This window comes from Lipophrys pholis (genome assembly GCF_963383615.2).
Source record: "Lipophrys pholis genome assembly, chromosome: 18".
In the NCBI taxonomy this organism is placed as follows: Eukaryota; Metazoa; Chordata; class Actinopteri; order Blenniiformes; family Blenniidae; genus Lipophrys; species Lipophrys pholis.
In genome coordinates, this window is record NC_137646.1 from 19270230 (window position 1) to 19291944 (window position 21715).

Here is a 21715-nt window from a genome sequence, read left to right on the forward strand (position 1 = left end):
GAATATTCTGTCTGAAGCCTCGCAGTGACCACGGACTGCTGATCAATCGTGAGGCCTCGTCTTGGTCTCATGATGTCAAAATATGAAAAGTAGTAAATACGGATTGTGACTAAAGGACAGTTTGTAATGGTCGATTCAAGGACCAGACACTTGTTGTGATTTGTAGCGGTTAATCATTAAGATACAAAATATTGACATGTACATTGAAATGTCAAGAGAAGCTCAAAATAAAACATCTGACCTCTGTATTTTAATATTGTAAGTTTTATTGTGGTTTTCAACGTAAAAGCGCTTAGTAACTATGTTTAGAAATGTGCTATACAAATAAATATAATATTATTATTATTATCATCCTGGAGAAGTAATGTATTTTAGTAGCATTCCTGAAATTGGATGTGAAAGTCAAATATCCCTAACTTTCTGTGAGTTGTGTATCTCCTGGGTGGTCTGGAAGCAGCTTGGGATCCACTCAGAAGAGTTGGAGAGCGTTGCAGAGGAGAGGGATGTCTGCACTTTGCACTTCATATTTAAATGTTTTGATAGTCATACACTAATGTGTTCAGGCATGGAACAACAACAACAACAACAAAAAGACATGTTCTCTGTTTAAAGCTGACTGTTTCTGATATAGCAAACGCTGAAATGCTTTGCAGGAGTAAAAAATACTGTGGGGTAGTTTTGTTTTTAGTGCAAGAGGAGGATTATCGTCGATAGACCTTTTACTGTCAGCATCCAAATGTAGCTGGAGTATAAAAGAAAACCTAATTTGATATTTTTTACAAACAAATTATTCCAGTCATTAACCTTTACATGACAATGCAACATCAACCTCATTATCAATAATGATATGTACATGAGTGTATTACATATTATTACATTTATTTTGATTTTCAACCGATAAAACTTACAGCATATTATTAGAATAACATTCAATATGCTTCAAAGTAAATCATACAAAAGAAACATAAAGCTTGCATATTCCATTGTGTTTTAATTTTCAGTTGCAATGCCATTCACCTATTTAGCACTTTAGGACTTTTAATCAGTTTATCTCAAAAGAATTTGGCAAACACCCCTTTTTTTTTTTTTTTTTAAAAGTGCCATGCTCTTGCAAGCTGCAGTAACATCTAATTTTTGTAAGTCAGTGCAAAGATCCCTTTAGAACAGGTAGTGGCATTGCAGTCCTTGTTTTATGTACATTGTGTAGCTTTGTTGACATTCAGTGGTTTGAGAGAACAGAATGGCAGACTGGGAAAAAAAAAAGCCTCACAACTGCAGCAGATATATTTACATCCCTTCCATTTGTTTTAGATAAAGTTCACCTTCTTATCAAGTTGATTTATTTGAGGCCTCTGACTTTTTTTAAACTGTAGCTTCCCCCCCCCCCCCCTTGGCATCGTCTGAACACAAATTATATGCATTACATTTTAAAGAGAACTCTACTCTGCCATGTAATCTAATCCTCAACCAAAAGTTGTATCAAAGTGGGAACTTTCATTTTTGTCTGTTAAAAATGAACTACACTATATCTAGTCTCCGTCTAATTTTAGAAACCAGTTGTTTTCTGTTTTTTTTTTTTTACTGTATTTACTATTATCTGCAGCACCGACAATTGTTTTTTTTTCTATTTTAATTATCAATTACACACTAAGTTACTGCCTATGTTACTTAAAGGTTTGTGCTTTCGAGATACTCCCTGTATGGAAAAAGCAGAGGAGGGGGTGTGATATGTCATCACAGCCAGAGGGAGGCACTGCAGGCCCATCACAACACAATACCCCAACGCTGATAAGGCAACTTTCTGCACATTACCACAGGGCATTAGAACAAGAGGAAACAAACTTGTAACATCCACACATCCTTGTTTCAGGGGATATCAAACTATTAGTATCTAGTCAGAGACAGAAAATCTACACCCCGCCCCCCCCCCCCCCCAAAAAAAAACCCCACACTGAGCTTCAAATAGTTCCACCTTCAGGAATGTTGGCTGGATGTGAAAATGAATACCAGCAGTCTTTGTGAAATGGTACGACCTCTAAAAATGTAAGAGGCCATGAGAACAAGCAGTAGAACGAGGCCTTTGAGTCAGTGCCACTATCTGACCGGGCTAAGATTCATGGCAGAAACCTAAACATGAATGAAACTAATGAAGAGAATTTAAAGAGTTCATTAAGTCCTTTGCTTATCCTTTGCAAATGTATCTTTTGGGAGGAAGACGATTAATTGCAGGAGGGGCAATAAGGCACAACCCCTCACAAGCTCAGGTCGAGGATGACGTGCTCAAAAATCTGAGTGTTTCCCTTGAAGCTGGAGGAAAAAATGAAGTCCCTGCGGTCAGTGGACACCACAGTGAAGGACCGCGGCGCCTGGATGTAGACCTCTTTGAACCGGTCAAAAAGTTTCTTCTCGTCATCCCACAGGTATACTTGTGAAAACGTGTAATCGCTTCCCAGAGCCAAGTAGTAGCGTCCCTTGAAGGAGAACGGCTGGAGAATCATGGAGCCTCGAGAGGGCAAAGCCTGGACCTCCGAGAACTGTTTGGCGCCCCAGCGGAGGACTTTGGAGTCGCCGATGTAACGCGTCAGGGCCAGGTAGAGCTCGTCCTTGATGTGAAAGTGTTTCACGGCAACCACGTCCTCCATGTTGGGGATCTCCCCCTGGAGGACAAACTTCTGGTTGTTCCGGATCCACTGGTAGACCACGGGAACCTGCGAACGGCTCGCCAAGATGAGGTGGGCCTTCCCATCCAGGTTCAGGAACTCCGCATCTGTGTCGCGGTACCACTCATGGAGCGACTGGTAAGAATAAAAACCATTATCGTTCCACTTGTACAGAGTTGACAGGCCCGCTTTCGAGCTGTCGGCGATTACAAAGAACCAGTCCGAGCCGATCTGGAAGGCCTCGATGTCGTTGGGCTTGGAGATTTTGGAGCCCTCGATGTCCTGGAACTTACTGAACCTACTTTGGTCATCGTCGAACTTGTAGATGTGAGAACCGCCAAAGAGCTGAGCCACAATGACAAACACCTCGTCCTCGATGACCACTGACTTGCACCCTACGATGGACTGACCTGTGGACAGAGGACACAGCCCAGTTACATAAATGACCAACTTTACCGGGGCCTTCTGAGGCAGTTCGGTCATAAAAACTAGGACCTGTTATATTATCATAAGTCCTGAAGTTCATTTCGATGTGATCCCACTGGAAAACCAAACAGCTCTCTGCGCTGGGAGCAGCGATGGTCACATAGACGTCATTCTTATAGCTGAAGGTGTCGACGGACAACGATTCTGCAGCCACAGACTGATGGAGGACGAAATCTGGGTAAAAAGTAGAAAGCAAAAGCAAAGACTTTCAACGAAAAACACACATTTTCCTAGCGTGGTCCCGCAGAGCTGACCGACTCGGACGCCAGTTGAGCTCGATCCAGCTGGCTCCGGTGTTTCTCACCCGTTGAGGTGCACTCATTGTGCAGGCTGGTCATATCATTGAGGCGCTTGTCCTTCAGGTCCTCCGGCCCAGCACACACGACATCCGATACTGTGGCGTTGGTGCTCTTCAACCACGCCATGAGCCACTTGGCTCTGCAATCGCACTCAAAGGCATTGCCTCGCAGGTCCCTGCCGGAAAAGACAACTGAATGTCAATGTTGAAAACACAGCAGACGACCCCCATGGCACTTCAGAAAGGGAATACAAGTCATACGTGGAAACATTACACTGTTTTTTTTTTATATAGAAGATTAACCGAATGACATACTCACAGCTCTATCAGTGAGTCCATGTCAATGAAGAGGTCCCTGGGTAAGGCTTTAATGTTGTTGTGAGCCAAAGATCTAGAACACATGGGGAGTAAATACAGACAGATTATCATAATTCCAAACCAAAATAGAAATAAAAAGAAAAATGTATAAAGATACAGCATACAAGTGAGTCAAGTCCCTGAGTCCTCTGAAGGCGTATTTCGAAGTAGTCTCCATCTTATTACTCTCAATGAACCTGCGGATGAAAAATAAAATTAGCCAATCAATTAGGGACACAAGATATTAGTATAAACAGTGTTAATAATTTAAAAAAAAAAAGGACTGCAAAAAAGTTGCTCTTGAGGAATACGATTGTACTTTAATAAACACGCACATACTTTAAAAAAAAAAGACAAAAAACACTTTAGACTATTTAGGAAATCATTTAAAACTCATGTTTAACCTGAAACCCACATTTATGGATGATCAGTAATCGAGCCGCAACAACATCTTTACTGAAGTTTTGGTTGAACTGTTCCTTGTTATAGTTCGCTGAAGTCTTTTCTTTCTTCTGTGATTTACAAAATACGTTTTTTTTTTCTTAGTCTGGTAGAAATGAAACTACTAGTGTGCTTGTGGTTGAAGCTGGCTTGGTGCAGTGATAGACCCCCCCCCCCCCCCCCCCAAAAAAAAAGGTTTCTTCCAGGTTGGGCAAGTTAATCCTGAACACACATTGTGTTGTTGATGTGTTCACAACCACTAATGAACTCACAGATACTCCAGATGAGGAAGGCCCGAGAAGGCGTCATCCCTTATCGTTGTCAGAGAGTTGGAATTCAGAAGCCTGCAACAAACACAATGAATATGAACAATGCCGGCCAACCTTACAACAATGTAATCCATGCCTATGTTCAAGATTATGCAAACTCTTCAATTGGTATTGAAGTTACATCACAGAACAATAAATATTTTGATTCATATCAAATCTTGAATCTGGCTAATACAGTCAGTTGTGTAACTCAAACATGCATTTAGATTGAACATTGCAAATCAAATTAGATTTTTTTTTATGCCAACTTTACATCTCAGTGACATGTGAGAAGCTTTTTCTTGTAAAGAAAAAAATGTCTTATATCAGGATTTAATAAAAAATCCAGTGTCTGTTAGGATTTTCCCTCAATGCTCAATATTTGCCACACCTTTGTTTATGCTGACATCCCAGCTGTCACTCCTGGAGTAAGAAAAGTGGATTGATGGCTTAACAGCAGGGGGGAGCACTAAAAGCCCAAGACTAGACCTCCATCATTAATCTCTGGGGGTTAGATCTTCCATGCAATATAGTTGAATAACACACATTCGGGAGGCACTGGTGTGACTGAAACAGTAGAAATGACTGGTGGGCATGCATATGCTGTCGTAACCTTAAATAACTTGTGTCGTGCATCATTGTTGGATCTCCACCACCATAAAGGCTGCGCAGGCTAATTCCTCTGTCCTTTCAGAAAAGATCATAACATTCACATTTTATTTTAAAATCGTCCGATTATTGGGCCTGTTTTTCCCAATTCCATCCCGCAAAAGCTTTGATTACTAGGCAGCATCAACCTATGAAGCCTTATGAATATGAAAAAAATAAATGAAACAGAAGAAGTATTCTTACAGTAGCTGAAGAGAAGGCATGTGAGAAAACATTGCCTCTTTGACCTCAGTGAAAGTCCCATTGACAATACTCCTGTAAAAAACCAAGCAGAAACGAATAACCAACAGACAGTAAAAACGTTAGAAAGTGAACCAAGCACTTGGTACCCTGCACTGTCTTCTGATATAAGCTCCTATTTGGAGGCTGTGCATCACATAGGGAGGAATACAATGGGAGTTAATAATCAGCTTTACGGGTCTGGATCGACATGAAATGCACGCGTGGACTGCGCAACAACGCACGATTGCTGAATAAATGCCCGACAAGGCAGCTACTCACAGAGAATTTATCTCGTTGGGGGAAATCCTCGGGATGTAGGAGGATCCGACGCAGATGATAGACTCCTTGGAGCAGCTGCATGTTGAAGGACATCGGAAAGCCCTCTTCAAATGGCCCGGTGGAAACAGGCAGCACAGCCACACACTAAACAATGCCCAAATCTTGAGAGTTGGCAGCATCTTTCTTGCCGGGCTTGCATGTGTGAGGTTTTTTTTTTTGGTTTGTTTCTTTTGTTTGTTTGTTTGTTTGTTGTATTTTTTTTTTTCTGAGAGCCCGAGAGCACCGACGGAGGAGGCAGACGGCAGCGCGCGTTTCCACCCTGCACCATGAAATGCTGCACTGGCTCCCTGACATCAGCAAATCAGCTGCAGCTCCCCTCCGTCCACTTTCATTATTTATTAAGTCAGGGCTTCGCTCGGATAACTGTTGGTTAAACAGCCGCGTTTGCACACGCGGAGGAGGGGACAGAAGAGAAAGAAACAGCTGCAGCACGTTTTCATGTGTAGTTAGTGAGACACGCTGATGTATTGATATAATAATAATAATAATTTTTAAAAAGCATTTCCAATCATGCATGGATAAATTCATAATGCGAAATGTAGGTATAGGTGCGCAATCAAACCCAATTCTAAGCGGTTTCTTGTTATTTCGACCCTCGTTCTGGGATTGTTTATGTCTCCAATCAAATACAACACAGGAAGGAACATTGAAAAGCTTTCGACTGAGCGGTTTGGAGTTATATAACGTGTCACAGGAGAAATTTTGGAGACGCAGAAAGCTACAGAATAGGAGTGGGTTTACCCCCTCCTTTCTCCATAAAGTCTGAGGCGCATAACTGCAGCACTATGGACAGCGCCTCTGTGGCCGTCCGCACGCGCGCACACACACACACTCACACGCACGCACACAGACTCAAAACACAGTGTGAAGCCATGCAAACAATGTCTACTGTCTCCTCTTCACACTCATTCCCACCACAATCTTGGCTTGGTCTTCTGTGAAACAATAATGGGTATTAATACAGAGCAGTAGTGATTTATTTTAGATATATATATATATAAAAAAAAAAAAATACTTGTTAGTAGTTTCCAAGAAAAATCTAAATGTAAAATCGTAATATACTCCATTTGTCACACTCCATAACATCAACACCAGTTGGTTAAGTTCATGTACCAAAGCAGGACTGTCCAGCTGAATTCAGTCCAGCAAGCCAGATAGAGCCAGAGCAATATTATGCCGACATAACAACATTTGAATACTCATTGTTGGTTGACTGAGTGTTTTAGTGGAAACAGGTTACAATGAATCCATTATCTTTAGATCAAGCCTGAACAAGATGAGCTTCACAAAGAAAAAAAGTAGAATTTCTGGTGTAAAATACAGTGCTATATTATAAAAACCAAGACTTCAATTTATAGCATTATTTAGACTTCATGCATGATTTTGCATTTCGTGCTTGTGATACTTAATAAGCAATAAGGTGATTTCTTGTCCGTGACTCTTTACTAACACCTTCTCTGGCACAAGTATGAGTGAATTTGAATGAATTTTTTCAGGCATTTCCTTCTCCTACAATTCCAAGTCCTCCTTGTTCCTTTAATTGGTCACTGTAAAATACTGCAAATACTTCTGCTCAAGTCGAACCTTGGTTAATGAGTGAAGTTCGATCAGGGTAGCAATGAATCCAGTGATGAATCCTTTGACAGGATGACAAAGAAAGGCTACAAAGTCAAATAATGCTGAAATGTGTTGGTGTGATTTGAAAGGAAGAGCAGAAGGAACAACAGCGTTAATTATCTTGCAACTGGAGGAAATTTGTATGGACGAGGTGATGTGATTTGAAATACCTGACACAGAAACCAGGGTTAGTGTAGCACCTAAAAGGTGTCCCGTCACAGCGGGAATGTTCCTGGTTTGAGTCCTGTTACCTGGTCTGTGTGTTGGTGGTATGTCTCTTCTGTGTTGGCAGACGGGTGGATTCTTCCTTCTCCCAACAAAGAGCTGGGGTCGGCTCCAGCCACTCTGCAATCATGAACTGGATGAAGCTGTATAAAAGATAGCTGGTCCAAAACCAGCGGACAACACAAACAACAAGAGCTCATTTCTGCTTTAAAAGGGCAACGCAGGGTTGATATTTGTTGACAACAAGCGACAATGGTCCTTTAAGTATATCTGGCTGCTGTTCTGTGGCCCTCTGGCACTCCGTTAGCACTGAACTCCTGTTGGCCGTTGCCGGCCGCCCAAAGCAAAGAGCAATTTGTTCTGCAGCAACAGCATCCACCAAGACATTTAATAGAATAGAATAGAAAATACTGGGCTTGTGATTGTAGAGGCCATTTTCATGGGGGGGTGGGTGTTAAGATAGGCCGATGATGACCTGAAAAGGAAGCGAATAAAAAGCAGCTCTATGTGAAAGCCACAGTCTCAGGGCGGTGATTTTCCACTGTGTTCCGTTTAACGGTTCATCACAGCTCGGGAACAGTCAAAGTGTGCTGAAACAGCACCCTTGTCTGAGTCCAGCCCACTTTTTCCAAAAGGCTGCCGGGTGGATTGGTTGTGCCGTTGATTCCGCCCCGCATGACTAATTGCTTTAGAGAACAACCAACATGTGCAGAGTGCCTACACTCCCGTACCCACGCACACCTGGGAGCGGAGCTGAAGCAAAAAAAAAATAAAAACTGTGGCTGCTCGTGTTTCCAGTTCTGCTTCATGTTTGAACTACAAACCCTCCCAGGACTTATTAAACCTGATCATCCTCCGGGGCTGAAATGGCGGCGGTTCGGACAGTAAAATATAAAAATATAGATTCGTCGATGCTGTACCGAGGGTTTCATTCCATTACGCTTCGTAGTGACTGCGACGAGAGAGTTGAGCTAATTAAAAAGACTGTGTAAAAACCTGCAGAAGAAAAGAGATTGTGAAGGGTTGTGTGATTAAAGATCAACTCCCTGGTGACTTCAATAGATGTGATTTAAATTAATCCAACACTGCACAAGCTGTACAATAGCTGAGATAAGATTTCTGATCCAGATAATGCTGTAATGTCCCGATTCTCACTGAGACGGATGGTGAGCATTTCCTTCTCTAAAGACAGAACTGATCTATGTCGGGTGTACGTCATTGGTTACCAGTCGTCTGTTATAGAGCCTTAAAATAAAGAAGCTCATATAATACACAGGATACACGTGGAGTTAATGGTTCAACAGGATTTGTATCGTGTTACTCGACAATGCAGGAGGAACGAAACAAACGAATATATCATAAAGCTATATACATACATCGGTGAGCAGACAAGCCGAATGGACTCAAATACAAATGATATTCTCCGAGCTGTTGATAATTTGTCTGCAACGTGTCAAACAATTGCAGCAGTTTATAATAATTACATAATTTGCCTCATTTCAATTCATTACTGCACGAAAAAATGACAGAGCGATATGTAAATGATGAATCTATAATTTATTTCGAGCAATAATCTAATAAAGTTAAACTTTTTAAACAGTCACCAATGCATTTACTTTTTTTTTTTTTTTTTTTTTTTTAAACCATAACTTGATAAAACAGTGGTTTTTGACTTTGTAGTACAGGGAAACGGTCGGACTCAGCTCCTCACATCAGACAGTAATGAGCACACGAGAGGGAACTAACAACCTGCATCACTTTGTGTCATTTTACTTTGGAACAAACGCCCGAGGCTTCATCGCCAGCTGCAGCCAGTCATTGAACCTATTTAAAAAAAAAAAAGAAAAAAGTTTGAATTTATAATCCAGGAGCCCATCAAAATGTATCCTCGCTGCAGAAAAGTCCCATTTTTTCCCCCCCTCATATTTCAACGGCGTCCTTCTCAACAGGCGTCGTGGAACTGCTGCTCGCTGCACTTCCTTCTTTCTTCAGGCTCTTCAGGCACTTGTCAAGTCTTTTCATGCACAGCGTCACATCTTCTCGAGTGATGCCCACAGCAGACGCGGCGTTGAGGTAAGGACAGGGATACGACTCGGCGTGCGACATGAACCCCCGGAAAGTATGTCCGCCTACGGTCTGCTCCTTGCCCAGTGGTATCACCCTGGAAACATGGGTGAAAACAAGGATCTTTTAACTTTTATAAGTATGCAAACAACTGTAATCAAGTAGTTTTAGGATCATAAAGTAGCTTCAAAGTAGGATATTTACTTGATACACAAGAACTTTTTAATTGACATAACGTACACACTAAAGGAAGGAAAACTGTGTTAAAGATTAATTTGACTGCGAACATTTGCTGACTTTCTCTGTCATGGAGCAAAGAGGAAAAACTGGGAAGCAACAATATTCGACAAGCTCCCAGAGAAAATGACTGTGCCTCTATTTGACCATCTATTTTCAACAAGGAACCAAAAACAGTATTATCATTCACTTGAAGGTCACTACCTTGATTATTATATTTCAGATTTCACCGTATTTCTTTCCATGGGACGAGCAAGAATGTCATTCAGAGTTATTGCAGCCGCCAAGGACGCAATAAAATCCTCGGCGTACACTGTATTTAACTGTTTGTACGTCTGTCAGCAAGATCACGCCAAACCTACTGCAAGGATTTTGTCGAAACATGTCACCACAGGTAGAGATTAGAACGCGGAAAATTCCAAGATATTTCAGAGGTGATGCGGATCTGGATTCTGGATCAGGATTTCATTTTATAGAGTTGAAGGATCACGTCTAAACTACATGACAGATTTTCCAGGTCGACCTTTAGCGGACGTCAGAAATCTCAGATTGCTCTAGTTGTTAATTGCAAATTATGACAAGCTGGAAGACGTCACCTTCCTTTCATTCAACTTATATATGGTTACATTTAGCCGCTCTTGAAAAGCACAAGCATCACAGAGGGTCAAAGGTTTTAATAAGACGTGGAATTACCATTAAAGTCTCCTGGATTAAGCTACTGCCTTTGTCAGCTTAACTCTTGATAAGTCTAGGTTTATAAAATAGTAACAACAAAGCAGAGTTGTGCCACATGACCGAAATAGTGTAATCTAGATATGCATAAAAGCAAAACCCCAATGCATCTTTCAGTATGTTTTGAAGCTTCATACTCCACCACACTGTAGACAACAAGCATGCCCATCAGATTTGGCAGGGATTCTCCGCTGTCAGCACAGTTTAGACTCACTTTAATGTGAAATCAATTACTGGCCCGCGACTAGAACTATGTGCATGAGAGAAACCATTATGGTGGAGAAATGCACCGTAATGAGATGTAGACCTCTATTAATCGGTCGTGCTGCACGAGGGCGCAGGTCACTGTGGATGTGAAATGAAGCCACTTTGCTCCTACACATTTCACGGACAGAACACAACTGATCAAAGAAGCAGTGCACAATGCTGCAGCTCTCTAAGATTAAAGTGTAGATTGAAGCATGAAGCCAAGAAGTCAATGTGTCGTCTAACGTGTGCTGTGGAAATAGGGGGGCCACAGGTTTGAAGATGACCTTGGGAGAAGCAAGCACGGAAGCTATTTCTATGTAATTGCATTCAAATCTGACTGACATAAAACAGAAGAATCAGGTTTGGAGACTTTATATTGATTCACTTGCTTGTTTAAAAACTATAAAAGAAAAACAAACACCTAAAACAACATAGAATTATTTCTTTAATGTGTATATAAGTGCCTAAAACCGCCAGTAACCACAAGAAAGGGACATTGAGCCGTTTGCGCCGGCTGTCCCAGAGGAGAAAACATCTTTCCACATCTAATGGAAACATCCCGTTAAATTAGGACGGACGACAGGCTGTCTAATCTTCTAAAGTAGTTTCCACTCTGCCACATTCAGCAAATCCATCTTCATGATTGCTGATTTTCACGGGGCCCTCTGTTTAGCAAAACACTCCAGACCCCCTCCTGCCCAAGGGCACGGACAAATCATTTCTTAACTTTCACGCTCCGTCACTTTCCTCCGTTTCCCTTCACAAACCTCCTTATACTTGCAGAACAGCGTGGCCCTTCTCTAAACCCGTCATACCTTGCTCCCGATACTTGTCTGGTGAACAGCATGGAGCCCAGCTGAGTGACGGCCTGGTCGCCTCCGGCCCGGAGACCATCCAGAGACATGGCTGCGAGGGGAGAGGAGCCACACCCAGTGAGCGCGGTGAAAGGTTTCGGGTTCAAGACGTGAGCAGGATCACTTGCTGCTACTTGGAGCTTACCTAGTGAAATGGGGTTGTGTGGGGTGTGGAGTAATCTCTCCCCGTGTGTAGAAGCCAGGGTTTTCAGCTCCTGAGCCAGGAATGAATAAATCTCCTGCAGGCCATGCAGACACAGACAAGAGGCTTGAAGAAACAGAACAGAGGGGGGGTGGTGGGGGGGCTCCAGAAAAGACCTATAAATAGCAGCAGTGATTTTCTTTTTTTTTTCTCTGCACACTGCCACATCCTTGTTTTAACAGTAGCAACCTTGCTGTTATTACCAATAAAGCAGCTCCACCAGTAAGCCGGTCAGTCCACGTCCCTTTCCTTTCTGAATGACTGTTTCTGCTCAGTTTCTGTCCCTCTCCGACCAGGATGTTGATGTTCTGCATCAAACTTTCACCCCGGGGATCAATTAGTAAGCCAGAACCGGTGAAGGGATGCTTTTAAACGAGGCTTCTGACGTTCAGATGTCTGAAATACGCTGACACAGTGTTTCGTTTGGAGACTCAAAAGAAGGGTGTGGACGACTGAACCGGAGCTGAGGGGTTCAGGACGCAAGCTGCGACGAGCCGCGGCACAACACATCGCCGTGTTTCTTTGTTGACGGATACAAGTGCGAGATTCCCCCCCCCCAGAGAGAAGCGTTGCAAATTAAAGGACGTGCGCTCTGCAGATTCCGCTGACTCACACAGTCCTGGTTGGAAACTGTCAAGAAAAATATTTTCTCTGTGAAGACGAAGACAAAAGTTTCAGTGAGATCAAGTGTCTCCAAGTGTCCTTTGTTTCCAAATCACAAAGCAGCTTATTATTCCGGAGAAGGAGGGCAATTGGTGGAGAGACTTTGCAGACAATAACTTAGTGTGAGCGATGAGTAAAGCCTATCTTCACAAAAACATCAGAAAAAGAAAACAACAGAAACATGACACATACAAACATGGGCGATTCATTGTTTTTTTTTGTCGGATGTGGATATTTCTCAAAACTTGTGCAACACGAGGCTGTAAATGAGCCTCAATAGATGAAAAGTCTTAATTATTTAAAGCCTGTGACCCCAGGAGAGATGTGAGGAACTCACTCAGTTCTGCAGACATTATAGAAAGGACGGTTCTGCACATTAATTATTCATAAAGTGGACCGAAAGAAATCAATCGGCCTTGATGGGCTCAGCTCATGTTAGATACCAGAGGAGTTTCCTAAATGTACATACCTGCTGTTGTGAGGGAAACAGGATTCGAGGTGTTGTATGTCATCCCGATGTATGCAACTCTTCATTAAATATGAATCTTTAAAAGCTCTCGCTAATATACATGCCTGGGGAAACAAAACTAACCTGCTTTGGGTTGTTTCTCAAATTAATTCAAATTTCAGCTTCCCGGGTATCACATTTGTTCAGCATGTGCTCCGATATCAGCACCGAGAGAAGCTGATTTCATCTCGATGTAGTACATTGGCGGCAGAGCGCCTCGGAGGCGTTTGAATGCTGCAGTGCCAAAAAGAAGAGGGCTGCGGCATAGTGAGCAACTCCGCTTTAAAGCGGGGAGCCACGAGGGACGTTGTCTGAAACTTCTGGATCAATTTTTATCTTGCTGGAGCGTACTCCTCCTTCCACAATGATCACCGGAGTCCCGAGACTTTCTCCTCAGCCAGAATGCAAGTGAAGCAAAACGAGCCGTACAGACACACACACAAGCGCGACATAAGACTCACCGCAGCTTATGTAAGACGTCTTCCTTTCAAGGAGACACACACAGCAGACATAAAACACACTTGGAATGACACTAACTGCCTTTACATAACTGTGAGTAATTGTCACAACATCCAGTCTTGTCTTATTAAACACTGCGATGCCTCCGTGCGGAGGAATTTGATTACAGCCAAAAGCTATCGACTTTCTGATGATGTACGTTTTATTCAATTTCTTTTGGTCTTCTGATCACGACACTACATTCACTCTATTTTGTACAACTTTTTCCAATCGGGGAGAAATGCAGGTGTGTTAGTCCCATTTTCCATAATCAGACACCTGCTGTTATTTGATTAAAAAAAAAATAATAATAAAAAATCACATTTTGCAGTTTAAATAATCACTTGAAAATTCTGATCACTGCAGAAGTCAGATGAGAGTTTTCAGTGTGCATGTTCTGATCAATCTGACTGAATTCTCTCCAATAAAGAGATCCGATTGTTTGTTTCAATGAACATTGAATAAAGTGATTAATGTGAGTTTCATCAGCTCGTCAGTCTGTCCCACAGAGTGTGAAGTGTCACGGAGCGACGAGGTCCTGTTCGATCGAGCTCACCTTTCTTTCCGACAGGTATTTCTTATAGCCGCTGGCTCCCAGACTGAGGAGGGTGATGAGCACATCGAGGGAAGGTGAAGCTGATGCTCGTCCTGTACGCAGAGGGCCAAGAGGTGAACTCTGTTAAGCAGCTAAAAAAAAGCCGCCCGTTACTGTACACGCAGCGCCCAATCTCCTTCAATGCCACGTTACCTTATGAAGAAACTAAACATGAGCTGGCACTTTGCCCTCTGCAGAGGTTAAACGCTTTGTGTAGGTCTAGAATAAGACCAGATATCAGTTTTCTCTGACTGTGTATGACCGCACATCAGAGCTGACCCGACAAAAAAAACAAAAGGCTTTAAATAACAAAATGGAGGCAGGTGTCAAATTTGAACACTTTGAGAATAAAAGTAGAAAATGTCGGTTTCAAAAACCGTCAAGTTGATGCAGAACGCTGGGTCAGACTCAGTCTTGTTTACTCATTTACGCAGACTGTTCTTCATGAAAGTGACACGTCAGAAGATAAATGAATGGCAAAAAAAAGAACAAGGAGTCAGATCCATATTTTTTTTTTTTTTTTTTTTTTAAATCCAAACAGCTTCAAAATACTGGTTATTTAAATACCACATTCATGGTCGTCTTGCTGCAAAAAACATCTGACATCACATCTGGAGCAGGAATAATTAGTTTGCAGCTCATAGTAATAGACAGAGTGCTGGATGCTGTGCTGTTATATCATTAAAGCTGAAAACCTCGTCTTTAAAACATTTTACGTAAAGATAGATTCACAGATTCTAATTGCAACTATTTCAGTGTACTTGCAAATCTCTACAAGTCTAATCCACTGGTCTGTGAAATAGAGGTGCATTTAATCTTCTATCATTCAGATTGTACGGATCTACAATGGCTCCGGTAGTGAAACTGCATCTGAGTGTTGGCCTGTTTGTTTTCAAACACACGCTGGCGTTCTGAACAGGAGGAGGCATCATGTCGATGCCACCTGGAGCGTTAAAGTACAAATAAAGGGATCCGTTTCAACGGTAAGTCAGCCACTGCTGTCAGACTGAAACGAGTGGGGAGTCGATACGGTGCTGCCAGGAGTTTCGAATCCAGAGTTACTCACCGGGGTACATCTTGCTTATCTCCTGTATGAAGGCCTCGTCGAAGCCCGCAATAATGGCGCCACCTACTGGGACCATGAAGTTCTTGTCCAAGCTCTGAACAAAGGCGTCGATTCGGCCCACGCGAGCCCCCTGAGAAGACGAGACCGTCACCAGGTGAGTCGGCGGGGAGGAAATCGTAGAGTTTAAAGACATCAATTTGAATAATTATTGAAAACAGAATTTAAGCTGCAAATGCTCCAGTTCCAGACGAGTTAGATGAGTCGAACATGAATGCAGCGGCAGCTACCTGTTGTATAAGATGCATGCATTTGGATGACTGCACTCCATATGCATTGTTGACTACGTGGGGAATGTCATTTTTAGCACAGAGAGCAGCCAACTCCTCCAGTCTGCAAGAAAGAAGGCAAACAACCAACCGGGGTAGAACGTGGGCCACTTTTCAGGATAACGCCACTATCGCGCGCACGGCAGGTCAAAACGCGTAGACCAGAGTCTTCTCTCACCTGTCGGGGACCCGTGGGGCGAAGCAGGACGTCGTTGAGTGGACGCACAGGACGTTCTCGGCTCCGAGCTCCTCGATCTTGCGTTCCACCGCTTGCAGGTCTGTGCGCAGCTCGTCGCCCTCCAGAACGTTCTCCACAACCACCGGTTCAAAGCCTGGATGAGGAAGGAGCGTACACGCGGGGACGTTTTACCGTCACGCACAGATAAAGTCTGCAGAGAGTGAAAAGGTTTGGTATTCTAATCCTAAAGTACAAGGAATCGAAAGTTGCTCAGAAAAGGCTTAATGAGACCCGACACCGTTTTTTTGTTTTTTTTTTAAATTGTGATCTCGCCAGTGGATGGGGATGTAAGGCCGAGTGGTTGTTGGGAGGATAGTTTCACCTGCTGTGATCATGGATTTGAAACAGGACTTCTGGTCGATGCGAGGCCAGATGATGTAACGAGCCTTGGGTCTCCTGTGACGAAGGGTCAGGAAGCAGAGAGTCAGGCTCATTCCCGTGGCCATGGGAACCACGAAGCAGCTCGCCACGCTCCGGACACCTGGGGGGAGAGAGAGAGAGAGCACGCTTAAGTTTTGAATACTCGAAAGCTCTAAATTCGAGTGATACCCCCTCGTTTGACTGCTAACCTGTACTGACCTGTGAGCTTTAAGATGTCCAGCACAACCGAGTTGGTCAGCTTGTTGAGCAGACTGGATCCTGCGGCTTTGGGCTGGACAGCAGCAATGTCGCCTGATCGACCGATGCCGTGGATCAACCTGCACGAAACAGCTGAAGGTCAAAACAGCAACCATTAAACAACTTCCGACAAGTCCTGGGAAACATGTGCTGGCCCAACACTCCCAACACTCCAATACATCACGTACAGAAAAGGGTATAGGCTGAATTAGTTTATTACTACTAAAAATACACAGACACATATTTCTGTCAAAAATGAAAGGCTGATTAAATTCTGTGTCATTCTCTTCATTTATCTGATCAATACTCGACCAGTTTTGTCTGGAAGTTGATATTCCATGAGTGAAATGAGTGTCTCTAATCACATGACCAGGACGGTCACATGTAGAAACATGGTGCTTCACTATTTTTTATCCTCTTCTTTTTTCTAAACTGATGAATACTGTGAATATGCAGACCTATACTGCACTGTAATCAAGGCGATGTGTTGACACAATATTCACAATTAGGCACGTTTAAGGAGTTATCGTCTTCCAACAGCAAATTCCCCACTTCCACCACTAGGTGGTAGTGCGTCAATTTCATCCCAGTTATTTCAAGAAACAAGCCAGTGAAAGAGGAAGTGAAACCCAGCAGCTGTTTATGTGTTAGTGAAGCTGGAGGAGCTGAATAGAAACCAGTTACCTGCCCAGATTAATCTACTTGACAATTAAAGATCTAATGCAGTCCTCCTCGATATTAATCCACTCTTGCTTAATGTACAGAAAAAAAAAACTTAACTTCTTATACATCTGACATCAATAAAACATGATCAAACATCATCACATAGTGATCAAACTCAGCATCTTTCAGGGAGTAAAATTTAAATTTGATTTGAAATGTGTCCGATGCAATCAGCAATGACATGATGACTACCACTCGAGGAAGACATTCGCCTCAGTAAAACTTGTAAGCGGACCATAAATCTATATATTTTTGGTGCAACACGGGATTTTAATGCTGAATGACGGGCAAAGCCTAAAATCTCCCAGACGAACCTGTAATGTCGTCTGGCCACCAGACTGGAAGCCACGCGGCCCTCCCTCTCGCCCACGCCGCAATTCCCAAGGTAGTTATTGCTGTCCATCACGGCCAGTTCATTCAGGAAGAGTTCGATGGTGCTCTCACTCCAGCCTTCTTCGGGACACTTTCCCTACGACACACACACACACACACACACACACACATTCAAAACGTGACATCAAGAAAACTAAATAATAAAAGAAAGGAGTGTGTGAGCTCACCTGCTCCAGTAAGTGTCTGATGAGCTGCTCATGGCTGCGGCGGGCCTGAGAGCCCTGCCGGACGTAGGAGGGCGACACCAGCTTCTCACTGAGGGTGAAGTTCTCACTGTTCATCTGCCCGACACACACGTTCATGTTAAATGTGTTCCAACAGCAGGTACAGTTTAGGCAAAATGTTCACTTATTTAATGTTTGTCAAAAAGAAATTACACTTTTATTCGTATGTCTTCTGAAGAAGAGACTAAAAAGCTAATTTTTGACTAATGACTAAATTCCAGATATTATCAGAATTAAATACTGAGTGCTTTACAGCGTCTTTCTATTATTGATCTATGACTTCTTTCGAGGCGGCCAGTCATGCGCGGCATGTTTTTGCCATTCAAAGTCGATTCCTGGTTTTCAGAGCAGCACATTTGCAGAGCTTCACTTTACAGGAATCCTTGCTGCAAATTTCCCGTTTCCTCTTTCATGTCAGACCGTCTGCAGCCAGATCTTGCTTTTGTTTAAGAGTTTAATCAGTTCAGTGTTTCTTCAGCTGCAAAAACAACCAAGATTTACAGCCGCACATGATGTTGTATTCAACAAAATGCTGCTTTTTTTTTTTTTTACTTTCTAAACATTCCTCAAGTGATCAAGACCAAATGGTTGATGTTCTCCAGAAGGTCACGACCCACATGTTGCTTTTTGCTGACTTTCCCAAATTAGGTGGCAGGTGAAGTTTGCTTCCACGTGGACTGTGTGTCTGCATCAGCACTGCCGAGTGATCAGCAGCTGCTGCGCCGTCAGTCCTGAGTCAGCGAAAAATTCCTCCGACTGACTCATATTGGAGTCATGCTGTTTCGACTGTTTTTTTTTCCCCTGTATTTCTGCAGAACAGATGTGTCACTTGTTGGAAACGTTTTCTCTTCCAAGTCTTGTCATGACTTATGCAGAAATGGAATATCAGAAATGTGATGTTTAGATTGATTTGAACGTCAATACGTTTTAAGAGCAAACCTCATCGTGGTGGTTATTGTGTAAAAGCACTTGGTGTTACATTGTATTTTGGATGAAAATTGCCATATATAAATATATATATATAACTGATTGATAAAGGTATCTCTGCTTTGAGTGCTTTATTAACAAAATAGAAGTAGATAAATGTGCACAATATCGCTTACGTTTTGGATTTTAAATGAGTGAACTAACGAAAATAATCCATGAGTTCAATTTTAAGAATTCATGAGCAGATTCAGCTGAAATCAATTTTTTTTTAATTCATTTCAGACAAATATCACATGTTTGGCAATGTGGAGTTTTTTTTTTATAACAAGTGAAATGTTGTTGCTCTGGTGGCTCCTAAACTGTAATCATCTATGTTTGGATCTTAAATACACAAATACAAATACAGTGAATTCATTTCTCCTACCACATGAATGAAGATGTACAATTCAGTTTGCTTCAGGGGCCACTTTAAGCCTTGTTTGGTCCTAACTGGTGTGGACTAATAAAGATATAATACAATGAGCTGAAAATACAGACAATTTTTTTTTTACTTTGTTTTACAGCAAAGAAGTCAGGGTACATTGTGAGTTTGTCTTAAAAGTTTCAGGGTCACCACAGCAAATTATTGCAACATGGCGACACTTCAGATCAATGTCCTGCCCCAACCGAGATACTTGTGGTGTCAAACTGGCGTCCCGTGTGTTTAGATGTCTCCCTGCTTGAGCACACCACAACCTAATGACCATGTCATCATCACTCTTATTAAAAAAATCCAAAAAAACAGCTTCTCATTGCATTCAGGTGTGTTGCAACTGGGAGAGAAAACATGCAGGAGGGAGGCCATCAAGGACTTTCTCCTCCTCTCAGGCTGCAGTATGATGATTTCACTCAAACGTAGTGTGGATTGATGATAATGTCGCTACAATAGAAAAAGTCTGCAGCTTTTATGACCAAAAGAGACATTAATGTGATTTGACCACCAAATCAAATTTACGTGGAGCCGCAAGACACTTAGAATAAGACAGTTTATAAGGTATTATACAGAAGTTTTGAAATGCGTACAATAACTGTATCTTATATCAGCAAGGGGAAGTGCATTTCATTACATTTTCAGAAGTTGTACTTGATTTTAAAGGTTGCATCCTTCTTTTCTGGCATTATACAGACTATTTTGTCATTTTAGAATAGAATAGAACAGAATATAATAGAAATACATTATCAATCCCAGAGGGAAATTCCAGTAACTATTGCTCCACACAGAATAAAAAGAAATAAAACTGAATATCAAATAAGACAGGATGAAAAAAATAAATCACACAATTTTAAATAACATATATAAGGCTCAAAGGTGACTAAAAGTAATTACAGAAATGATAACATTAACTAAAACACAGCAAATACTATTTATAAAGAACAGTTATAGTCTTATGGCAACAGGAAGTCACAGGATTTTTGTATTTTATCAGTCTAAGCAGTTTTGTTTGTATCTGATAACAGTTTCAGTCCGTATAGTAAACAAAGAGGCTGAAATAAAGCATCAAGGTGCGTCTCAATAGAAAATGCAGACTTGCGACAACACCTCATTTATCAGGATCCCGTGTTTTGCAATTGACACGTGATTTATAAAAAGAAAAATGAAGGTTGCATCCTCTGTTTACCCTCATTTTGCAACAGCTAGGACATGATAGAAGAAGAAAAAGCAAAGTTGCGTTATAGAGCATATAAAGTGTGTATAGATGCGCTGGAAGCCTCTTTTCTCGTCTCGGCTTTCTGCGGCTCTGATATGAGCAAAGGGGACGCAGCACCGCGCAGCTGCACGTTGTTTTCTTACCTTTTCTGAGCTTCCCTCCTCGTTTCAGGCTGTCAGCTCCCGAAGCAGGCGTGAAGAAAGCCGGAAGTAACGACCGGAAGTGAGGTCACAGGCACGCCGTGTCTGCGCGTTGATTACGTGTTCCCTTTCCCGCCAAAATGAGTACGTTTAAACTTTTTTATATTTATTATTGTACTAAACGAATATGCAATAAACTACTGTCCTCCCGGGCTATAACAAGGAAAAGACTTTCTACACTGAAATAGTCAACCGAACAAAAAATATGACAAATAATTTTTTTAATTTAATAAAATATTTAAGTTAACAGAAACAACATGTTTCATTGCTTATGCTTGATTGCCATAGTTTATTTATTGGCTGACATAACATCAAAGAAATCTATCTATCTATCTATCTATCTATCTATCTATCTATCTATCTATCTATCTATCTATCGAATGTCCATTAATAATAATAATAATAATAATAATATCTTTATTCATCCATTATCTATACCCCTTCTCTATAGATATTAGTAGTTTGTTAAGAATGATCTACAACTACTAATAATACTACTTATAATAATAATATCAATACTAGTAATAATAAATTAAAAAAAACAAAAAACCAACACAATTTTAAAGTTCCAATTATATCAGCACAACAGTGATTTAACCAAGGATAACCAAATTTATTTTTAATATCATTGTTCAAAACACCTAATGTTTTAATTTATAACCACATCGATTCAAGTTTAATATATCTATGTTTGAACATATGTTTATAAAGTCAAATAATAGGGAAAAAATACATTTTAAATGAATATATAGGAAAACAATATATATTTCTAGTGTATCAACGCCATAAAATTGAAATATTCTCATAAAGCATTTCAAGATTTATAAACTTGAAACGTTATTCTCCAATACTGGATGATAAATATTTCAAGCATATTCATAACGATCAGGTAAAAAGTAGCACAGTAACATTTGATATGGAAAAGAGAATATTGATGTGAAATTATGACTCAAATTGATTGAACAAACAACAGGTAAACAGTCCCACACACCGTGTTTTGTGCAACATCAAAACAAAATCGTTGACAGAATGGTTTATTTTTAAAAACAACAACCACAACGACAACAACGTCGTGCCACTATGAAATT

At 41.5% G+C, this 21715-nt stretch overlaps 2 protein-coding genes across 3 annotated transcripts; both read right to left on the reverse strand.

Moving 5' to 3' along the window:
• Positions 1-2252: 2252 nt before the first annotated feature.
• LOC308123494 (leucine-rich repeat LGI family member 2-like) lies at positions 2253-6074 on the reverse strand (the record flags this gene model as incomplete). Its single annotated transcript, XM_080486006.1, is given in 10 exon segments — positions 2253-3070; positions 3156-3320; positions 3451-3620; positions 3764-3835; positions 3927-3998; positions 4515-4586; positions 5403-5474; positions 5721-5947; positions 6004-6035; positions 6038-6074. Coding segments are annotated over 10 exon segments (1737 nt in total).
• A 2599-nt stretch (positions 6075-8673) lies between these two features.
• On the reverse strand, positions 8674-20651 carry sepsecs (Sep (O-phosphoserine) tRNA:Sec (selenocysteine) tRNA synthase). Of its 2 annotated transcripts, none has more exons than XM_080486824.1 (12): positions 20571-20638; positions 17756-17869; positions 17510-17664; positions 16434-16552; positions 16177-16335; positions 15795-15948; positions 15578-15680; positions 15291-15420; positions 14186-14277; positions 11904-11997; positions 11720-11810; positions 8674-9783 (listed from the first exon to the last, which is right to left on the reverse strand). In XM_080486824.1, exons 2-12 carry the CDS (start codon positions 17867-17869, stop codon positions 9543-9545), a joined length of 1452 nt encoding a protein of 483 aa, XP_080342950.1. In that variant the 5' UTR covers positions 20571-20638; the 3' UTR covers positions 8674-9542. The 2 variants fall into 2 exon arrangements, with proteins under 2 accessions (XP_080342950.1, XP_080342951.1); XM_080486825.1 differs by having other exon boundaries at positions 8917-9783; positions 17756-17843; positions 20571-20651.
• Positions 20652-21715: the final 1064 nt, after the last annotated feature.